The sequence below is a fragment of the Myotis nattereri genome (genome assembly GCF_964212035.1).
Source record: "Myotis nattereri genome assembly, chromosome: 19".
Lineage (NCBI taxonomy): Eukaryota > Metazoa > Chordata > Mammalia > Chiroptera > Vespertilionidae > Myotis > Myotis nattereri.
In genome coordinates, this window is record NC_138095.1 from 13,973,064 (window position 1) to 13,994,911 (window position 21,848).

Genomic DNA, 21,848 nt, shown 5'->3' on the forward strand with positions numbered 1-21,848 from the left:
CCCCCCCCCCCAAACTCCCCACCTCACAAACAGGAGCAATCAGCTTGTGGCGAGAGATCTGAGCCATGAAAGAAGTTCCTTGGTCGCTTTTTTTAATTTTTAAATTTTCTTACAAAAATTTACGTGTTTACCAATACAGTCTTATTTTGGTTTTGTTTTTAATGCTTTTTGTCAGTGTTTTTCTTCTGTTTTGAAGTCACAAACAGCAGGCACTGAACAGCAGTCCCCCACTGCTGCGGAGGGTCAGTCCGGGTGGGGTCAGGCCCCAGGCTCTGGCAGACGGTGCAGAGGCTGCGCCCGGGCCAGTGTACCTAGGGAGGCTCCCACTGCACTGGGGTTCCACGCATCCAAGGGCAGGGTGGGGGCTAGAACAGCCTGACCCCCATCTCACTGTCTCCAATCCTCTCTGTGGGGTCAGCCCCCTTAGAGCAGCCCAGTGGCTGGCCTGTGGGGGTGGGGGGGGAGCAGGAGTGGAAACCCAGGGGATCCCCTCTACCCTTCAGAGTCAAACTCCTGAGCCCCCCTCCCTGCCCAGCTGCCTGTTCCCAGGGCCAGCTGCCCAGCTCTTCTGGGGCAACTACACTCTCCTCCTATTCTTCCGACCGCAAAGCAAAGCCAGGCCAGGCCCCCTCTCCTGCTGCCTCCCTGGACCCTGCCCTGCAGCCCCCCTCAGCCTTCTCTCGCACTTGCACACAGCACCATGCACACAGCACCATGTCAGTAAACAGCTAACTCTGCCTAGGGAGTTAGGGAGGGAGCGAGGGGGTGGGAAGGGAGGCGTGTCCAGAAAGTCCAGCCTTGGTTCCCGCGCAGACTGCCGACCCCTGCCGCCAGGGGGCTCCAAGCTCCGAGGCTGGGTCTGTGCAGGCTGGCCCTGGAGTTCCCTTCTTCCCATGATCAGATTCCTAAGAATGAAAAGCTGGGCCCAGGCCCTGAGGAGGGAGAGGGAAAGGCTGAGCAGGGTGGCAGGGTGGCAGGGTGGCAGGGTGGCAGGGGAGGGCTGCCTCCTCAGACTAGACAGATGGAGGTGTATACAAAGGCAGCAGCTGTGGGACGACCCTGAGGGTCTCACCACCAGGGCCAATCCCAACATGCTGTTCTTCAGAGGCCATGCACTTGGGGTGTTTCAAGCTGTAGGGGGGGCCATCCCTGCTCTGGTTCCATCTCCTCAGGGCCCTGACTTGGCTTGTCCTTCCCTAAGATGGGCATTCAGGCGGCTGGGCTCGAGGTGGTGGAGCGGGGAGGGGTCCCACCAGGGAGCGCGCAGGGAGGACAGAGCATGCGGCCAGCAGAGATGCAAAAAGCCCCCGCCCAGCGAACGGGAAACGGTTGAACAAATAATCAGAGGAGAGAACGTACCAGGCATGCAAGCTAGACCCAGGAGTCAACGGGCTGAGGCTTGGTGTCCCCCACAGCGTCCACCAGCCTGACCGCGGGCCTGCTGGGCCCCGGAGGAGGAGCCTTCCTGCTGGGGTCAGGCTGCAGCAGATGGGCGAGGGCAGGAGGGTGTTAGAGGCAGAACACAGTAGGTTAGTCAGAGCTGACTCTGGGCGCTGGTCTGGTCCGAGGGGCAGGGCCCATGCTGGTGCACAGGAGGGGAGGGCCAAAGGGGTGGGGAGCCAGGCTACTAATGTGGCTCACACAGGTGCAGAGTGACGAGTGGATGCACGAGGCCTGTGCCCAAAGCCAGGGGATTGGCAAAGAGCAGGGGGCAGGTGCTGCCCTGGAAGTGGGAACACAATGGGCCCTTGCCCACACACATACATGCAGAGTAGGGGGTAGAAACACTTGCTCAGACTCCTGGGGTCCTGTGCACTGTGCCAGGCTGTGCCCCCTGTCATGTGCCCCCTCATGTGCCCCCTCCCTCTCTGAGTGTGAGCTTCGAACCAGCTGCACCCACAGACTGACTCTGATGTGAGGTTCCCAAGGTGGAGAAGCCACTCCCTGGGCCCAATCTCCCAGCCCAGCTGCCCTACAGGTGAGCCCCACCCCAGGTGGATGCCAGGCCCCATCTCGCCTGAGCCCCTCTCCAGGCAACCACTACTCATGCTGCCTCCCTGGGCACCTGCCACAGCCACTCACTTTCAACGGTTCCTTCTCAGAGGTCTCCCCTGCAGGGGCACTGCCTCGAGCCCTCCACTCTCTCTGGTCCATCGTGGAGTATCCATCTGTGGGGGCACAAGGGGGATCCTGAGGGGAAAGCCCCACGGAGCAGATCTCCCTCTGGCTGGGACAGGGTGCATCTGGAGAGGGCACCAGCTTCCCTGCCCCAGCACCATCCTGGAGGCCTAGGACAGGTCTTCCCATAGCTCCTCCTCCCGGCTCTCACCATCCCCTGCCTCAACCGCTCAGGCCTTGCAGCGGCTCATTGCTTCCCCTTGGCAGCTCAGGACCCCCACCCCCACCCCCATACGCATGCACGCGCACACACACACACACACACACACACACACAGCAAAACCACCTGGCCCACGCCCCCCCTCCCCACACAGGAAGCACGCAGCACTGCCTCTGCACTCACCTGGGCCAAGGGCCTCCATGGGGATCACATCCCGGCTGCCTGGCTTCTCACCATCTAAAAGGCACAAGCAAGGGGCTGGCTGGCTGCAAGCAGCAGTGCGAGGGGCCACGGCAGATACACCCATGGCTGGGCTGATCTCAGAGACCCTGGGTACCCTTCATCACTAACATCTTTGCACCCTTTTGCTGGGTCACTGCCCATTGCCAACCTCTTCCCACAACTTGGCACCAGTGTGAGTACCGTGGTGGAGAGGACGTAAAAGGCTGCAGACAGGGAAAGGGGCCACCCTGAGGCCATGTTCCTGTAAGCCCGCCCACCTCCCTCCTCCACGCCTCACCAGCCTTGTCACTATCAATGCGCCGTGTGGAGAGGCTACCCCACCTCGGGGATGGGTTCCCACACCCCAACCCGCCCGTCCTCACCCAGGCTCTTGTCCACCAGCGGCAGTGTGCTGTCATCAAACCCTCCGGGACTCAGTGCTCCCTTGGGCCCCTTGGCATTAGCAGCAGCTGACTGGAGGGGAGAGAGCAAAACAGACAGGGGTGGGGGTCAGGGGCACTCCGGCCGGGGACCCAGCCTGGCAATGTGAGAAAGGAAAGGCTGTGCAGGCTGCACCTGGAAGCGTGCCTTGGTCCAGCCATCCCTCTGCAGGGCACCACGCAGCTCCTTGTAGCTCCACACAGTCTGCAGCACGTGGGACGCAGCCTTCGCCTCTCGCACCGATTGGCTGTGGCCGGGCCCAGGACGGGGTCAATGTCCGGTCCCACCCCCGGACCGCCCTCCCCCGTCCCCACCCGCGTACCTGGAGGCACCAAGGGCCACCAGCGCCGGCACGCCGCGGGCCTGCAGCAGCGAGCGTGCATTGTCCAGGCTGTCGGACACGATCTCGTGGATGGTGTTGAGCACGGCCACCACAGTGTCCTCCTCCAAGCGGGCCCCGGGTCGCGCTGGAGCCTGCGCATTGCGCACGTTCCGCACCAGCTCGGCCATGGCGTAGCTCCCTGGGGGGCAGGGTCGGGTGTTAGGACACGCCTCTGCCCACCCGTGGGGAGAAGCGGGGTTCAGGAGAGAGGAGCCCACAGTTCCCAGTGCACAGGGGGCTAGGCTCAGACAGCTCCAGTGCCTGGGACAGAGTGATGGGGCCCAGGCCAGGCCCCTGCAGCAGGGAGCCTTTGGCCCCTACGTTAGGACCCCGAGGGCCGTCCACCCGGCTCCCATCCAGTGTCCTCACCGATGAGGTCCTTGTTGCGTCGGTCCAGCGAAAGGTTCCGCAAGGCAATGGCGACGGCGCGCACCACCTTGTCGGTCTCGGACTGCAGCAGCTCCACCAGCACGGGCAGGCCGCGCTCCTTGCGCACGGTGGCGCGAATGTAGGTGGCCCACTGTGGCAGCAGAGGAGGCGGAGCACGCTCAGCACCCGGAGCAGCACCCCACTCAGGATGGACTCTCCCGCCTGAGCCCTGACCACTCCTTCAGCGGGACTGTGCTCCTGACAAAGCCTTACACAGCAGCTCAATTCTGCCTCCACTAGATGCCTCCACACCCCACCACCCAGGGCACAACTCTCCCTTCACCAGATGCCTCCAAGACCCCACCACCCAGGGCACAACCCTCCCTTCACCAGATGCCTCCACACCCCACCACCCAGGGCACCACTCTCCCTTCACCAGACGCCTCCACACCCCACCACCCAGGGCACACTGCTTACAGCCCTAGCGCCCAGAACCCCTGGTCTTGGGGAGGCTCCTCCCCTCCCCCTGCCTGGCCAAAGGCAGGAGTAGGCACCAACAGAGACAGGGGGATTCCCTCTCTGGCCCCTCCCTGCCAGACATGGCCTCTCACCATCCAGTTGCCAGCACTGAGGTTCTGTAGGGCACCAGCCGCGGCCTCCAGGGTGTTGAAGTTCCGGCTCTCCGTGAGGAGTGAGAGGTAGAGACGCACCACCTCGGGCTGGTACAGCAACTCAAAGCCTGGGCACAGAGCACCAGCTGCCTACGGTCGCCCAGACCGCCCACATCACCGCCTCTCCCTCCTCCTCCTCCCAGGGCAAGGCTGAGCTGGGACCCAGGGGTGGGTGTGGTGCAGTCAGGAAGTGTTTAACAATGTTATGGCTACCCCAGAGAAATAGCAGTCCCACCTCACAGAGGAATCGAGAGGCTCAGGGAGGCCTACCAGTGGAGAGAAGGTGGCAACCAGGGCCTCTCCCCTAGCAACAGGACTCAAACTCCCTAGCAACAAAACCCATCCTCCCAGTAGCTAACAGGGGCTGTGCAACTGGAGGGTGAGGCCTAGCGACAAGACCCACCTCCCCTAGCAACAGGGCCCAGCTCCCATATATAACTGAGGCTCCATTACCAGGGTCATGCCCTTAGCAGCAGGGCCATCCCTCCAAGAGGTCCAGGCCTGGCAGCAGCGCTCGCCACAGTGTTTCAGATGAGGGGCTGAGCAGTTGCCAAGGCTACTGTACCCACACCGGGGCTTCTGCCTGTTCCTGGACATTACCTCCCTGTCCCCTCTCCTCTCACCCCCTCCCTAGCCCTCATGTCCATGCTCCCTCCACCCCAGCCTCGCTGGGCTTCCAATTCCCCAAACACGTGGCCCCCTGAGGTGTTGGCCCGGGCTGATTCCTCAGCCTGTGGTGTCCCCCCCAGATCTCCTGTGGCTGGTCCCTTCCATTCTGCTTGGGAGCATCTGGGCTTGCAGGGTGGGCTGTGTCCATATTGGATCCGCAAGGCCCTTCAGGCCTCCTTCGTGGCACAAAGCTTTACTACTGGACAGTCCCGAGCCTGGACTCCACCTCCACCCACTCACCTTTGGCAGCCTCCGTTCTCTTAGGCAGGTCCAACGTGTCAAAGTTTCGGTCCATGTCACCATCCTTCCTCCCTGGAACAGAAGAACAGTGGGAGGTGAGGTGGACCCTCTGGGGGGAAGGTGTGTGTCACGAGGGCCGGGCACAGCACTTTTCTGCCTAGAGCCCAGAAAGCGCCCCCACGTCCAGGACGAGGCACCAAGAGGCCGGGGGGGGGGGGGGGCAGTGTTAGCAGCAGGGCCTAGGGATGTCCCAGCCAGGACTCAGCTCCCACCAGGTGCTGGGAGCTGCACTGCAGACCTGCCCAGTGGCCTCCTTGTGGCTGCCAGGTGTGTGCACTGAGGGATTCAGTGGCTGGGTGGTGGGTAGGTGCACACAGGGAAGCCGAGGCCTGGCAGGGACAGGACATGCCTGGCTACACAAGGCAGGGCTGGGGCCAATGAGTCCTACCCAGGGGGAAACTTGCCCGTCCGGGGCCTAGACCTGGTCCCAGGCTCTGTTGGCCAGGAAAACCCTGCTCATAGGCCAAGCCCCTGCAGCAGCTCCACTTAACACCTGTCAGCCTCGACCTGTACACCTCTGGGTGCATCGCCACCTCCTGGCCATCATCCCCACCTCAGATGAAGGAGTTTCTCCTTTGGAAAGCAGCAGAGTTGAGTTTAAGCAGTCACCAACCTCTCGGACCTCAGGGACCACCAGTGGTCTGCAGACCACCGGTTGGCAACCGCTGGTTTAGATGACCTGGGACCCCCACCATCCCTGGCCTTCTGGGGCCTTTATGTGGTCCCTGTGTGAGCCACACATGCCCCATTCCACTGGAGAGACACCCCCAGGCCTTAAGGACATCAGCTCTGCCCCGCTCCTAGCTCCAGGCCCAGCCCTGCCTGGGGAGCAAAGTCTGAGGTTACAGAGGGACAGCCCCTTAGCCTCCAAATCAGTGCACGGCTGACATTCCTGCTGTTGTCATGGAGATGGCTGCCCAGAGAAGGGACTGGGGGTGGGGCAGGACCTTGAGGCTGGAAAGCCCTGCAGTAACGAAGACCACTGCCTGAGCAGTAAGGGGAGGGGCCTATGCCTCCTTGGTGCCCGCTGCACCCGCCAGGCCTGCATGGCAGGACAAACAGGGACTCACCTTGATGGAACCAGTCCTCTGGGCGGCCGGAGGAAGCACAGGAGAAAGGAGATGAGCCTGAGCGGGCAGCACCCCCCACCCTGTGCCCTCCCAGGAAGCCTCGACTTCCCACTGCACACCCTGGGTTAAACAGGTGGCATGTGGAATCTCACCCCAATTACTCTTGGGGGTTGAGTGCCCACAAGTAGGACAGCAAAGGGGTCAGCAAAGGCCCACACAGGTGGGACAGGTGAAGGTGATCCACAGATTCCAGCAGCTGCCGGGGTGATGTTGGAACCTGCACCCTGAAGGTGGAGTGGGGTGCTGCCCCCAGGATTTCTCAGGGTCTTCAGGTAGGTGCTCTATCAATGCCAGAAGGTGGCATCATCTTCGGCGCTTTCCAAACTTGGGCCCATAGAACCCTCCCTAGAGCTAAGGGACTAGGCCTGCCACATGGTGCAGAGGGGTGAAGGCTGGGCCTGTTGGATGGGTATCCCAGGGTGGCCCACCCACCTTGGCTCCCTGCTTCCCCACTTCCCATGAATGCCATGGGTATAGAGAGCCTCAGCCTGTGGGTACGGCGGGGGGGGGGGGGGAGGGGGAAGGTTCTAAAGTGGTACCCCACCCAGTCCCATCCACACACCTTTGGTCTTCTTGCCACCAAAGCAACCAGCATCATCCCGCCTCCGGTGCTGGGAGCCCACAGTACTGCCCAGGGGCCCAGGTTCGGCCTCCTGGTACCTGTCGGCCCCGGGCACCTCCTTGTGCACGTGGTACGACAGGTTCCGCATGATGCATACGCAGTTCTCCACCGACTGTGGGAGAAGAGAGCTGATGGGGTACGGCCGGGTGGGCATGGGGGATGCTAAGCCTCTGAGAGGGCCGAGGGTGTAGCCATGGAGGCCTGAGGCAGGGGGCCCACACGGGCAAGAACCCTCAGGCAGGGGCCAAGAGAGGAAAAGGGTAGAGCACCCACTTCCTGTAGGACCTCATCTGGGCTTTGGGGCAGGCCCACTGCACAATATGGTCACTACGGGGTGGCCTGTGCTGCCCCAGACGTGCGGGCCTGTCCCTTCTGTGCCGCCCATATGCTTCAAGCCCCCTGGGCCCCGTTTCTGGTCCATCTCCCTGACCCTTTGTGGGAGGCTGAGTCTGCCCCTGACTGGGACCTGCTGGGACCACCGTGTCTCACCCCGCCCACCTTGTTGTCTGTGTCCTTCCTGCCCACGGCTGACTGAAGGGCGTGCAGGAGCGCGTCCACCAGCCCTTCACATTCCCGAAGTCGCCGCCGGGCCTCTGCGCCATCTGAGCTCACGTTCCTGGGTAGCCAAGACAAGCTCCGTGACCCCTGGCTCCCACCGGGACTCCCCGGGCCCCCACCTGGCCTTGGGGGCTTGTTTCCATCTACAAAATGGACACTAACACTGCCCTGTTGAGGTGATCGGCAGCTGACACCAGCCTGCGGCAGTGAAGGGGTGAGGCTGGCCTTCCTTCGGGGGAGGGAGCCCTAACCTGGCGTCTCCATGGTGGGGGTGGGGGAGAAGCTTTCCTGACTCCCAGTTGAACTGGAAAGGGACAGAGGTGGGTCCAGAAGCCTGAATCTGTGCACAGACCATTCTGGCTTCCCCCTGCCCCGATGGCAGCTCTACTATTCCTAAGGTCGGGATCCTATAGGATGGGGCCCTATCTTGATAAACAGTCAGGACTGTGGGGACACTGGACTGCCTGTGGGATCTCTGCAGGCCCTCCTGTTGTGGGGGAGAGGTCACAGGAGGTGGGATGAGGCCTCTGAGGCAGACTGAAGAGGAGGGTCCTGGCTCCCCATTCCTTGGGTGTCATGATGATGGAAGAGTGGGTCGAAGCTGGGCATGAATAGGGCCATGGGGTACCGCACAACAGGGTGGCAGACTTTGTCCAGAGGCGGCCCTTGGGCGTAAGTATAAGCCCATGAGGCCCCATTCTCGGGACTGGGACAGGAACTGTGACGGGGCTGATCCCTAAGACTCGGGCAGCTAGTTGTCTTCCAGGTTATCTGGGACGGGAGGACATGGCTCTCCCAGGACAGCTGTTTGCATGCAGGTTCTGGTGCCCGGCTCCTGCCTCCTTGACCAGGAACAGCCCAGGGCGGCTGCTCAGGGGGTGCCTGAGCCCGGCCCCACCCCCACCTCAAGCAGCCTGATGTGTTCTTGAAGACAGTCGTCCACTCGGCATCCCGTGGCTTGGAGTCCTCATTGGGCTCTCGCTCCCAGCCCGAATGGGGCACAATGACCTCGTGGGTCAGTGTCTGTAGGCCATGGTCAATGATGACCATCTTCAGGGGCTCGTAGGATGACAGGTTCCAGAGTGTGCCTGTGGGGCACCATTGACCAGCCAGTGCTGACCATGGGCACTGCCTCCCTGCCTCCCATGCGACTGCTCAGGACCTGCCGCACCGTCCACCATGCCCCAGCTCAGACCAGAAGGTAGGAAGTGACAAAAGCTGTTACAGGCTCTGGATGCTCCTCCTGGCTGGGGCATATGGCACCTACCACTGGCTCCCACTGAGGAGGGGGTGAGGGCCCAAGGGGCTAGGACAAGAGCAAGGAGCCTGGGGCTGGATACAGCAGGTGCCTTCTCTTCCCCACCCCTTCCCAGCCACACGGGTGGGTAGGCCTACGACTGGGGCCACAATGAAAGGTGGTCATGTGACCCTGCCATTGGGAGTAGGACCGGGTGGGGAGGGGCCCAGTGCCAGCCCCACCAGTGGCAGCAAAGTCAGAGGTAAAGATCGGGGACCTTTCATGGCATCTAAGCCTGACACCTGCCCCCAGCAGTTGGGACTCCTGACTAAATGGGGTGCTTTCCCGGGCCAAGCCTCACTCTCGTCTCTTCCCAGGGGATGCAGGGCCGGCCAGGTGCCACTCACCTGTGACGAGCTCTCGAACCTCATTGTCCCGGGCGGCCCGCAGCAGGCGCACCAGGGCGGGCACGCCGCCACAGTCCCGGATAGCGGCCTTGTTGTCAGTGTCTCGGCCATAGGAGAGGTTGCGCAGTGCCCCACAGGCCCGGCGCCGCACCTCTGCCCTTGGGTGGTCCAGCAGAGCCACGAGCAGGGGCAGCCCCCGCAGCTGCCTCACTCGCCGCTTGACACCCTCGTTCTCAAAGCACAGGTGCTGCAGGTAGGCAGCTGCGTTGGCCTTCACGGGGTCCACGGGGTGCCGCAGCATGGCCAGTACCTCGGGCAGCTCAGGGTCCCGCCAGCGTGGCTCTTTACGGGCGCTGTCGACAGAGGGCGAGCGCCGCACCATCCGGTCCAGGCTGCCCAGGCTGCCCCGCTCTGGCTGGGCCAGGGGTGCTGCTGTGGCTGGGAATGGGGGCCTCTCCTCCACCAGCTCACCGCCGTCATCGGCCACGTCCTCATAGGCCCTGTGCAAACGAACAGGGCATGCGAACACGTTGTCAGCGGCTGCCCGCCCTACCCCTGAGCTGCCCCAACAGACCTCCAGGGAAACGTGAATGCACTGAGGGTGGGACTGGGCCTGGAGTGTTGGTACTTGGCCCCAAGCACTGGTGTTGAGAGTCATACTCCAGCCCAGCAAGAACCGACTCAGAACCAACGACAGAATCAACCCCAGCCAATGGTCATCAGGGCTGCATCCCTCCCAGATAGGGCTCACTCACTCCCATCGCCAGGCAGTGTCCCCTGATTCTGAGTTAAATGCCTTTCTAGGAAATATCTGCCCATGCCTGGGAAGTCCCACCTTCCCATGAGGCCCGTCTCTGCCTGGTGCCAGGATGTGGGGGGAGGTGATCTTCTTTGTATATGGCCATCCTGGTGGACCCATCTAAGGGGCATACCGACTACCAGTCACCCAGGGCACAGATGTCCTTGTGGGTTTTTACCATCAAACCCACTTCCCAGGAGAGGGACTAAGGTTAGGAGGAGCCAGGTGTCTTGCCCATCGTCATGCAACATACTCCAGACCCAGGTTGTGGTCATGTTCCCATTCTACAGATAGAGAAGCTGAGGGCAGAGGGAACAGATCCAGAGGTTACGCTGAGGTCTGGGGGGAGGTGGGGCTCTAGGGTTCCAGTTGCATCTGTGCATGAGGCCTGGGGAGAGGCTGAGACTTCAAGCTTAGCGAAACACCCTGAGCCTCTTGGGTTCCTGTCTTCAGGGTCACCTGCCTAGAGCAGGGGCACTATGACCAGCTTCTTTCATGCCCAGACCTGCAGGGAGGGCACCCAGTGCAACTTCCACCATCCCAGAGCCTATCCTTGCTGCTGTCCTTGAGAAGCATGGAGGCCAATTCAAACTGAGGTGTGCGTGACTAACTCATTTAGCCCGGGCAGCTAGACTACCTGTGGGGTACTCTCTGGTGGGCGAGTGGAAGGCAGACTCCCTGTTGGTGGTGGCAGGGCACAGGGTGCTCACCTAGTGCGAAGGCCCCGCCCACAATCAGGCCGCCTCCTCGTGGCGGTGCCATAGTCAGCCTCCAGCTCCGGGCCACCCCCGTCATCGGCAGCCAGGCTGCGTGTGTCGTCTTCCAAGCCATATGGCTCTGCCTGGAAGCGCTCGGGCTGGGAGCGACCGGCCGGCGGCACAGGCTCTGGGCCCTCGGTGAAGGCTTCACGGCGGCCAGGCAGCGTGAAGCAGCCATCACCGGGGCCGGGGCCAAGAGGGCCACCACGTGGGGGCCGCACACCCAGCCCCCGGGACAGGCTGCCATAGCTGGGGATGTCCCGGGGCTCAGGGCTGTCAGGAAAGCTACTCCCGCTGCTGAGGTAGGTTCGAGAGAGCGTGGCCGCCGGGCCACCCCCACGCAGCAGGAAGTGCCGGTCCAGGGTGCCATCACCGAAGTGTCCTAGCGGGGGGCCACCATCCAGGAGGGGGAGGCCATCTGGGCCCATGGGCACCTGGCGCACGGTTCGTGTAGTCACTGTCTTGACCATCTTGGTGACCTGGTGAGTAAGTAGGTAGCCAATGGGCTGGGCAGCCTGAGAGGCCCAGACACTGCCCACAGGGCCAGAGTGGCCTGTCTTCCACCCGAACAAGGGGCCTCCAGGAAGCTGGGGCATACGCCCATTCTACACACGGGACAACTGCGGCTCCACGGCCCACCTGCCAAGCACTTGGGCCCAGCCATACCTTGGTCTCCGTGCGCCGCGTAGTGCCATCTTCTGACATGACGATGGACACGTGGGAGGTGGGGGTGCCGGGGTCCTCCTCCACCGTCACGGTCTCCTCCAGCACGTCCGGCGCCTCCGGCATTGTGGCCAGTGAGACCTGGCTGCCCGGGCTCTGCTCCTGGGTGAGGGGTGTGGGTGTCGGTGGGAGGACCCAACGCTCACCCTGCCCTGGAGTGCAGGTAGGTGCTGGCCTGGATGCGAGGAATGCCTTCATCCCCGCCCTAGGAACCCACTGACCGGAGGGCCTGTTTCAGCCCCAGCTGGTGAGGACAGCACGTGCCTGCCTCTGAACGCTGAGGGGCTGACCTTGCCCTGTTGCCCCATCCCAAGGGGGGGGCCCCAGAGGCTGGCCCCCATTCCAGGGCCTCCTGGGGCTGAGCTGGCAGAAAAGGTCCCGTGTCTTAGCAGTGAGGCCTGAGTGCAGCAGGCTCCTGGGGGCCCAAGGCCAGGCAGGACCCACTGGATGTCCTCCAGGTGTCCTGGGCCACCTCCCTGCCCCCCCTCACAAATGCTGAGTACAGAGGCCTTAAGGCGGCAGTTTCAGTAGCGTTCACCAACTCGCTGTGGCCACACCGAGGCTCCCCCGTCCCTAAGGCCAGCCAGACACCCTCGCAGACCAGAAATACCCAGCTCCCAGAATGCCCTGTGCACTCGGAGGACCAAAATAACCTCACACTCCTTCCGGCCCAGACACTCTTAGGGTGTTGAGTGGGCAAGGCCTAGTCCTATCATCACGAAAACCCTGAGAGCCCAGAGACTGGGTTCAGGCCAAGGAGTGGGTTCAGGCCAAGGGGGCCCGGCTTGTCCTTGACAAGAACACCAGTGTCACCTCCCTGTTCACCACCCCAGATCTCCCCAACCTTGGCCCTCTGCTCCTGAACACCTGCTCATTCTCAACCTGCTCCCCCCCACCCTCAACCTCTCCCCGCCATCATCCCTGCAGGGGACGACCATGGTGGAATTCCAGGCAAGATGGCTCTGGACAGAGGCTCTTCAAAGGCCCTGTCCCCTCTGGCCAATGGGGAAACTGAGGCTCAAAGAGGACAGACCAGCCCATAGCAGAACTGGCTAGTCCCCTGCTGTGCTGTGTGGCACAGGGACCAAGATCTACCCCTGAGTCTCTGACCATATGAATTCCACACACAGCACCCACGTCTCAGGATCAGCACCTGGCCATGGTGGGCAGGGGCTGAAATCCAAGCCACAGGGGGTGGGTAATGGGGAGCACATTCCTGGACAGCCAGGGCCAACAGAAGCACAGGCTCTGCTCTGCAGCCCAGGCCCCATGCTTTACAGGATGGGTCCCTGGCCTGGCCCCCAGGCCCCTAAGACCTGCACAGGCATGGAGCTGAGGCCCAGGGAAGACCAGCAGCTCCCATCTGCGTCTGTCTGGCATCAGAGCCCTACTCAGCTCCTGTCCCTGAGTCTTGCTTGGAGTTATGCAGGGAAAGGCAGTCAGGGTGCCTTCAGGGTGTGACATTTTCCCAGGTCGGGGTCCTGTCCTGAAGGAATGCTTGAGTCCCCCAACTGCTTGTAGCATTGAGGTTCTGGGTCCCTGTAACTTCTTCAGGGGTCCAGGGAAGGGCCTAAACTATCATGATAGGACAGGTGCATCCCTCAGGCTCTGGTGACATAGGAAGAGGCACAGAATGTAGCCCAAGCAGGAGAAAACATGTGATTTTATAAAAGGGAAACTGAGTCCTGACAAAGGGGAAAAGCTCTACCCAGAACTTCACAAACTGCTAAGGGGGGGATTTCAGGCATCCTTATAGAAGACCATTTTGCACAGAAGGCAATTTTGCAAAGCCTTTTAGCCACACCTCACCCCTTGTGGGCCACAGCCTTGACTGTCACTTTCTCAGTCTTGGGATGCAGGGGGAGTGCCTACTGGAGACCTGGCCAGGAAGGAGGAACACTGTCCCCCGGGAAAGAGAGGTAAACTGAGGCCCAGAGTAGGGACATGCTGATGGGTTGCCAGGCAGGGTGGCCTGAGCGCTTCTTGGAGGGCACTGGGGAGCCAGGACAGTTCTGAAACAGGAGAAGGTTTAGGAATGGCCTGTCACTGCTGGGGCTTTGGGTGCCCCATCTGTATTTAGCAAGTACAGGAACAGATGTGTGGCAGGGACTGAATTCTCTCTGCTGGGTTCCCAAGGGCCAGGCACGGAGGGGTCTCGGGTCTGGCTGGCCCTGGTGGTTGCAAGTATCAGGGCGGGGCAAGAAGCAAGCCTGACATGAGGGATGAGGACTGTTGCCCAGGACACAACACTGCCAGTGGGATATGGCCCCTCAGTAAATTTGCATACATTTGCATACATTATCACTTTCATAGAAGAGCCTCTACTCCCTGGCTGGGATTGGGAGAAGCACATTTCAGATCTCAATACTACTCTGTGGTCTAGCTTATTCTTTTCATTCCGACCTGTAGTGAGGTTCTGACACAGTGAAGTCAGGAGGGTGAGGAGATGGGGTGTCCAGGAGAGCCAGGGCCCTCCAACAGCGCCTGACAATCCTGCAGCACCACCCATCTACACCCAGTCCAGGCAGCCCTGTACGATCCTGAGGCACCAAGAGCCCCTGCTGGCAAATGACCTCAGGGAGCTAAAAACAGGCGATGACTTCACCCAGGCGGGCAGGCAGGCAGGAGCCTGAGTCAGCCGGAGATCATGGAAAGGCCTGGCCCCATTACCTATGCCTGGGCACACGCATGCAGACAGGGACCTAGACACACATGTGCATGTACCTGATCCCTCTGAAAGGGACACACGTGTGCACGAGAACCAGCCTGGCCCATAGGCCTGAGTAAATCAGTGTGTGTGCTCTAACAGCACTCAGTGGGCAGTGCCCACCATCCTCAGAGGTGTGCACACAACCCCATCCCCTCCTGTCTTCCACCATGGGCCAGACTCCCTCAACCAGCCTCCACTATAGGAGTCTGAGAGCTGGAAGCAGATGGGCGAACTGAGGCCTAGGGTAGGGAGAAGCCTAAGGACTACCCATGGCTTGGGACTGTGCAATATCGTTGGGTTGGGGACCTGAGATCATGGGCCAATGACCAGCACACAGTTGGTGCTCAACAGAGGCAGCTGACCAGTGGGCCTGGATCCTTGGCTAGTCTTGAGGCCCTGCTCTAGGGCCACATGTACCACCCATGTCCACCTACCCAGGCCAGCCCACCCTCAGCAACCCCTGGCCCTGCAGCCCCAGTTCCCCCCTTACCCCGCTATACCCCAGACATGGGCACCTGCATGGACACACCACCCCAGCCCTCCTCCATGTCCCACATCCTGTCAAGTCCTGTCAATTGTGTCTTGGCACTCTTTCTCCAGACCTGGCCTCATCCTTGCAGCTCTCACTGGAACCACTGCCCAGCCTCCCATCACCCACCCCCAGGGCCCAAATCCTCCCTGTGATACACCTATCCATGGTCCACCTGGTCCATGGCCCATGAGCTCTGGCCCAGAGAGGGGCCGTTGCCCAAACCTGGGGTTTCCCATGAGCTCCCTTGAACTTATGGGGAAGGGGATGGCCCAGGTCTCCAAGTGGGGGCTGGAGTTCCCCAGAAAGGTAATGTTCACAAGAGGATGCCTACAGGCACAGAGCTGAGCACAGCATCTGAGCCCTGGGCCCGTTCACACAGAAACAGGAAGGACCCGTGCTGTCAAGGCTGTGGGACAGGCGGAAATAGTGTCAGTCCACCTTTGTGGCCAGATGTGGGACAATGCAGAGGGGTCACTACCTGGGCAAAAGTTCACAATAGCCTCTGGGGTGCATTGGGAATGGCTGAGGGAGGGGACAGAGGAAACAAGCCAGGTTATAATGGGGGGGTAGGGGGCAGGCTGGACTGGGGTCCCAGAGGCATGGATCTACCTGCACCACCTGCACTTGTCAGATGAGCACCCGTGGTCTGTTTCATAAATAATGAACCAAGGGGCAGGTGTCCCACTCTGTCCACGGATCCCACACCTGCCTCCCATACCCCCACAGGGCCAGGCCCCCAGAGGGTGTAAGATGGATGCTGCTGAATGAACAGAGGGGTAGAGGAGTGACAGCCCCCTCCCACCAGCAGGGCCATCCCAGCTGGACTCAACGATAAGCCAGGCTGGCCTCTCTCATCAGGGAGCAAACCCTTAGCCACCACAGACACTCTCTCCCTTGGTGCCCATGGCCTCTGCCCAGCCCTGGCGGACTGGAGGTCAGTCCTCCACAGCAGCAGTCCTCCTGCCAGGGCACAGCCTCACGCTGACTGGCAGAGAGGCCAAGAGGTAGTGGGTGCCCAGCAGGCTGGGGGAGCAGGATTGTGGGGCACAGAAAGCAGAGCTGCTGGCTGTCACTCATCCCAACTTCCCCAAACCCAGCCCACATCCATTGGCCACACTGTGGCCCAAATTCCCCAGCTCCTCCCATGACCACCTCATCTCTGGGGTAGTCAGTGGCCAGACCCTGGGGACCACATCAGGGATCCACAGGAGGCCAAGACTGGCTGGCTGTCCCCGGAGGCAGCTGTGTGGGAGACAGCTCAAGGGGTCACTGCGGTGGTCCTCCACCCAGCCTGCTTCTGGGCCTATTACTGGGCCCGCCCACTCTGGGCAAGAGCGCCGGCTGCACACAGGCCTCCCCCAGCCCCGGCGCTGGAAGGCAGACAGCCCCGGTTTTCCTCGGAGACCCCACCCGCCTCTGCACGTGGGCAGGGCCGTCCCCACCCCTCCCCTCACGTGCGCTGCCGCCGCAGACAGGGCTTCCCTTAAATCTCCCTCCGGAATCTCCTTCGCAGCTCCCCGGAGCCTGAACCCGCGCTGGGGCGACGGAGGGGAAGGGAGGAGAGGGAACAGGAGGCCTGGCTGGACTTCCCCCTCCGGACTCGGCATCCCTCTTGCACAGGAGCTGCTCCCGAAGCCTACGCCCTCCGCCCCTGTCGTCGGCACCTGTCCTGGGCGCTGGCCCGGGGTCCACCCCCCGAGTCCCGGCCCCGCTCCCCGCTCAGGGTCGCACCGCCCGGGCTCCCCCAACCCCGCCCGGCCCCCGGAGACCCCGCGCCAGGCAGAGCCACCGCAGGCGCGCCCACTCCGCCGCCCCGCCCGGGCCAGATGCGCCGGCCCGGAGCACAGACAATAGCCGCCTCCGGCCGCCGGCTTCGAGAGACAAAAGCGGGTCCTCCCGGGAAGGCCGGCGCCCCGCCCTCCGCCGCTGGTCCCGGGACCAAGTTCCCTCCAACCTGTCTGAGTTCGGCCGGCATTGGGCCGGCTCGGGAGGCGCGGACCGGAGGTGGGGCAGCAGCGGCTGGTCCGGGCTCGGCTCCGAAGCCTCGGTCGCTGGTGCTCGGGCTCCGCGGACTCGCTCCCCGCGGGGGCGGACCTGGCGGCGGCCACGGCGAGCAGCCAATCGGGCGGGGCCGCGCCCAGGCGGGGCGGGGCGGGGGCCGGTGGGCGGGGCGGGGACCGGTGGGCGGGGCTCTGCAGCCTGGGCAAGGCGGCGGGGGGGAGGTGGGGGGGGGGTTGGAGGCGGTGTCCCCTGGAGCGGGTCTGGCCTCCTCATCCCTCCCCGTACCCCACTTCCCCGCGAAGGTGATCTTTTTCCTGCCCCAAGATGAGCCCAGTCCCTCTTCCCGGGCTTAGGTCTGTCCCCATTAAAAAGCTCACACGTCCCCCCCTGTAGAGTTGAGGAAACAGTTCTGGCAGTGCAGGGTCCAGTGGCTATGGACAGAGGGCAAGGCCACTCTCACCTGCAGGACTGCTCATCCTGACTGCGACTCGGTTTCCCCTTGCTGTGAAATGCGGGCCGATAAGACAGTAGTTCCTAACCTGACAGTGCTGCAGCGGTCTCTCAGACCCGGCTCCAGGCCAACTGCCTATCCCCAAAAGGCCTCCCCCCAAGTAAGTGTCCCCACAGAGCTCAACCGAGACCTGGCAAAGGGACCTGCACTGACCCACTTTGTCTTGGGTTTTCTCCCTCAAGGCCCAGGCCCGGATCTCTCCACCCTCTAAGGAGGGGCAACTGTTGGGTGACCCTGGGTGAAAGCTTTTGAGGCTGAGTTGCCTCAGACCCTCTCCCCTCCATGTATTTGATCTACTGGGAAGTGGTGGTGGTGGGAGGGGGGGCGTTCAGAGTTGTGGGTTAATCAGGATACACCCCCCCCCCCGCCCCCCTCCCAGAAGCCTGGTGAGAAGGTGCAGCCACACCCTGGGGAGTCTGGCTCTGTTGGAAAGAAATGTAGACAAGAGAAGGGTTGGGCTGGGCTGGGCCACCTCTTGGGTCCTTTCCCACAAAAACAAGCCAGTGGCTCTTGCATTATAATCAAGGTAACCTAACTAGGCTCTGGGAGGCACAGAGCTGGGCCAGCCCAGGGAGAGTCAGTGTGTCAGAAAAGAGAGGAGGCCGGGCCTCCCGTCTCCTACCTGTTTTTCCACAGGCACCACTTAGAGCCACCACAGGGCCTCTTTTCTTCCACAACATGCCATGTGCATAGACCATGCAGCCAGCATGCGCGAGCACTCTGGGTGTCCACTGCCTGTCCCTCTGAGCCGCAGTTTTACCACTGGCACAGGGGTGAGTTGACCTGACCACTGGCCCCTATATCATCAATCCATGGCAGCCCTAGGTGGAGCAGAAGCAAGAGGGCTGGGGCAGAAGCAGGCGGATAGACCACTGCCCTAAGGTCACTTGGCCTGGATGCTTACCCCAGCCTGAAGCTGGGTAGGTCCCGAGTGATGACCGTTCCCCCTCCACCCACCCTACACACACACACACACACACACACACTGGTGAGGGCCAGCCCTGCTCCAGCCAGGTGTCTGGAGGAGGGGACTCTTCCTGCTGGAGGATGAAGGGCAGGCAACCAGGACTGTGACACAGTCTAGGGGTGGGGGTAGCCCCTGGCCTCTCAGCCCCCTGGCCCAGCTACCTGCTCCCAAGCTATGCAGAGCCCAGCTCTGACCCTGAGGACCAGCTCCTGGTAGCTCTGTGGCTCAGCAGGTAGGTCACTAGGCCCCCCTCATGCTGAGATGGATCTGGAAAGCAGGCTTGGCATTGAGGTTGCTAGGACTGGACAGCCAGATGTGGTCCCACCTCCCCCAGCAGCCCCCTTAGCCCTGCCAGTCTAGCCACCGCCCTGGGAACACACTCTCTCCCATCTCAGCCTGAGAAAACCATATCCTCCCAAGAGAGAAAAAATTGAGGGCAGGCTAGGGAGGGGTGGTGGGCAGAGAGGGGTGGTGGCCTGAGGTCTCCCCTGCATCGCCCTCAGGAAGCCAGGGCAGCTCCAGGCCATGGGAACATCTTCCCTCTTCCCTCGGGGGCATCAACCCTTGTCGGTGCCCTCTGGGCTGAAGGCCCAAGCCTTTTCCGGCCTGGGAGGGCTGGATAGAGCTCCTGGCGCCTGAGGAGCAGCCTTGGGGTCATTGGCTGTTGTATCCCCATGTGGCCCAGCTAGGCTGTTCTGCTCCTCCTTGAGTTTGGGGGTACAGGCTTCACCTTTGGAGGACTCAGCAGGACCAGATAAGGGAGGCTGTGCATGTGCTTGGGGAAACATCAGGAGGGGCTCCGGCTACCAAGTTGAGGAGAGCAACCCTGCTGTCCTGCCCAGGAAACTGACGAGCCCACGGGGAGGGCCTCCAGGGTCACTGCGAGGAACCCAGGGGAACATTCAGGCCTCTGCCCCCCGAGGCCACTGAGCCTGGTGGTGAGGAGGGGGCACAGTGGGAGGCCTGCAGGGTGCGATCCCCACACAGGGGCCCTACTCCCAGCTCTCCCTAAGTTCCTGGGATAGCTCCACCCTGCCTGTCCCCCACCCCATGCCTCAGTTTATAATGGGAACCAAAATAATCTTGCCAAACTCCAGGACTCCCACATTTCTTTGTCCTGCCCCTACCATCCCGTGAGCAAGGTGCTTTGGTAACAAGTCTGCAGGTTAGGCACTGGGGCACAGTGGGTGGCAGGAAGAGTCCAGGCGGCCTGACTCCTAACCATGAACCTCTAACGGCAGAGTTATCAGGGTCTGGCCACAAGGCAGACAGGGTTCCACACCTCCTGGGGGCTGATCAGGGGCCAGTGGAGACACTGAACCCCCAGGTTATCCTCTGGGCGGCAGGCAGAGCCCAAGGCCTTGCTGGAGCCTTCCCCTGGGGCTGACCCACCGATGCATGCTATGAAGAACACCATGGCAGGGAGACTCCAGGGCTGGCAAAACCCTCCATGTCCCCATGCTGACCACTGGGGTGCCCAGAATAGAGCCTGTTCAGCTGCCTGGGCTCTGGGGGCTCACTCAAGAGGAGGGTGCTGCTCTGAGGGTCAGGTTGTGTCCTGCCCATTTATCGCATGGTGCCCTGCACACCCACCTGGGAGTTCTAGTCCCTTGGGGATCCCACTTTTCTCCTGTCCCCCAGAGACCCCAGGAGGTCTTGCAATAAGCCATTGCATGCTGGCATGCGGCCCACCAGGAACCCTTGATTGTTTTCCCACTTGACCATTTTACCCTTCCTGAGTCACTGGGCTGTTACCTGCAAGACCAGCTGTTGCCAGGCCATCGGCAGGGGTTGCCCACTGCCCACGCCACCACTGCCCACACCAGGCTGCTGGGCACGCTCCAGCTGCAAGGCAACATGGCGCCGCTCCTGCTCTAGTGCCCGTGTCAGCCGCTCAAAGCGAGCCTCCTGCTCCTTCACCGAGGCCAGGATGCTGGCAGCCGAGTGCACGTTGCAGTCCTCCATGACCAGGACGCCTGCTGGCTGCAGGCAAAGCAGAGCAAGGTCAAGGTAGGGCCGAGGCAGAGGGCACCATGGGCCCCCTGCCTGCCCCACTCACAAATCACACAACTCACTCCCACGCTGGAGCATCCAGCCCTCAAGAGAGAAGCCACATTGATTAAATTCTAAATTAAAAGCCATGAATCTGAGGCTGGCCGGAAGCAGCCGGCTCCTTCCCTGTGGGGTGTGGGGCTCTGCTCCCTGGCAGGCACAGCAGAACCATGGACTATGGGGGTCCTAGAGCCCACTGGGAAGGAAGGGCCAGAAGAGCTTGGTGTGACCAGCACTCAGACCTCCCAGGCCCTCTGCTGCCCACAGCACATGTCAACTCACCCCATCTTATGGGGCCAGCCTAGGCTCCTCTCACTGAGGTGAATGCTGGGGCCCAGAGAGGTTGGGGGACCTGTCCATAGCCACACAGCTGGTGTGAAGAGCCAATGGACCAGTGAGCAGGACATCAGGTGTCACTCCCCAGCCACCAGGTGCTCCTGGGACACCTAGGCAGGCACAGGGGTGACACTGGCCTTCAGACCAGTGGTCTGGCCTCCACTCACAGCTACACTGGATGGAACAGGGTGATGTCTACCCACACGGCCGAGTGAAGGCCGAGTACAGACAGTGTGGTTGTGATTCTGTGCCTGAAAGTGGCCCATGAATACTGGATCCGGAGGAGGTTGAGGGTAGGGGGCCCAGGCTACCCAGGCCCAGTGTGCCAGGAGAGCCAGGCCTGCCTGGGTCCGGGTCCAGTGCTTCCCTTGCAGGTCCCAGGGAATGGGGAGAGAGTGGCAGAGCTTGGCAGCTGCAATCACAAGCCAGCGCTGTTCCTCGCCGCTTGCTCCCTGGCTGCTCAGTGTGTTTGCTTTCCATGGGCAAAAAGATGCAAGAGGAGCATTTGGAGTTCACACCCAGCCGCATAGGAGTGCATGGGGTGCAGGCCATGTGGCCACACTGCCAGGCGCTTAGCGTGCCCCACGGAGCCAGTGCTGCTCAGGGCATCCTCCTGATCCGACCCGCACAGGCCACTGAGGCTGCCTCCACTCATGTAGGGCCTGAGCTTAGAGACAGCACAGTGGGCAGCACGTGAGAAGGTCCAGCTGCAGGGGCAGAGCCCTGTGGGGGTGTGGGTGCACCTCCAGTTTAAAGAACACCGCGGAGTCCGATCCACTGTGACAACTGGGGAAACTGAGGCCCAGAGAGGAAAAGAAGCCAGCATAGGTCCCAGAAGCTGCTTCTCATTTCCCCAGAACCAGTCACACAAATAAGCTGTCAGTGTGACCTGGAGGAGGGGTGATGAGGCCAGCACAGGCGGAAGAATGAACTGAACTCCTGCAGGGAGAGGTCCTGGCACTCACAGGGAGGTGGGGGTCAGTGGGTCAGCAGGGGATAAGGGACAAAAAGCCCGGCATGGACACAGCCCCCTGTGCAGGGGTCACAGACACACCTACATACGGGGGCCACCAGGCCCTGTGCACAGATCAACTAAACCTGGCTGCCCAGGTG

General features: G+C 61.9%; 1 protein-coding gene across 2 annotated transcripts; it reads right to left on the minus strand.

The window, feature by feature from the left end:
- Positions 1 to 71: 71 nt before the first annotated feature.
- On the minus strand, positions 72 to 16,937 carry ARVCF (ARVCF delta catenin family member). Of its 2 annotated transcripts, XM_081113927.1 has the most exons (18): positions 16,823 to 16,937; positions 11,570 to 11,728; positions 10,856 to 11,382; positions 9,347 to 9,846; positions 8,607 to 8,790; positions 7,643 to 7,760; positions 7,085 to 7,256; positions 6,463 to 6,480; positions 5,333 to 5,404; positions 4,364 to 4,491; positions 3,753 to 3,903; positions 3,324 to 3,522; positions 3,137 to 3,248; positions 2,944 to 3,034; positions 2,522 to 2,575; positions 2,083 to 2,168; positions 1,360 to 1,479; positions 72 to 932 (listed from the first exon to the last, which is right to left on the minus strand). In XM_081113927.1, exons 1-17 carry the CDS (start codon positions 16,841 to 16,843, stop codon positions 1,372 to 1,374), a joined length of 2,700 nt encoding a protein of 899 aa, XP_080970053.1. In that variant the 5' UTR covers positions 16,844 to 16,937; the 3' UTR covers positions 72 to 932; positions 1,360 to 1,371. The 2 variants fall into 2 exon arrangements, with proteins under 2 accessions (XP_080970053.1, XP_080970054.1); XM_081113928.1 differs by lacking the exon at positions 6,463 to 6,480 and having other exon boundaries at positions 16,823 to 16,922.
- Positions 16,938 to 21,848: the final 4,911 nt, after the last annotated feature.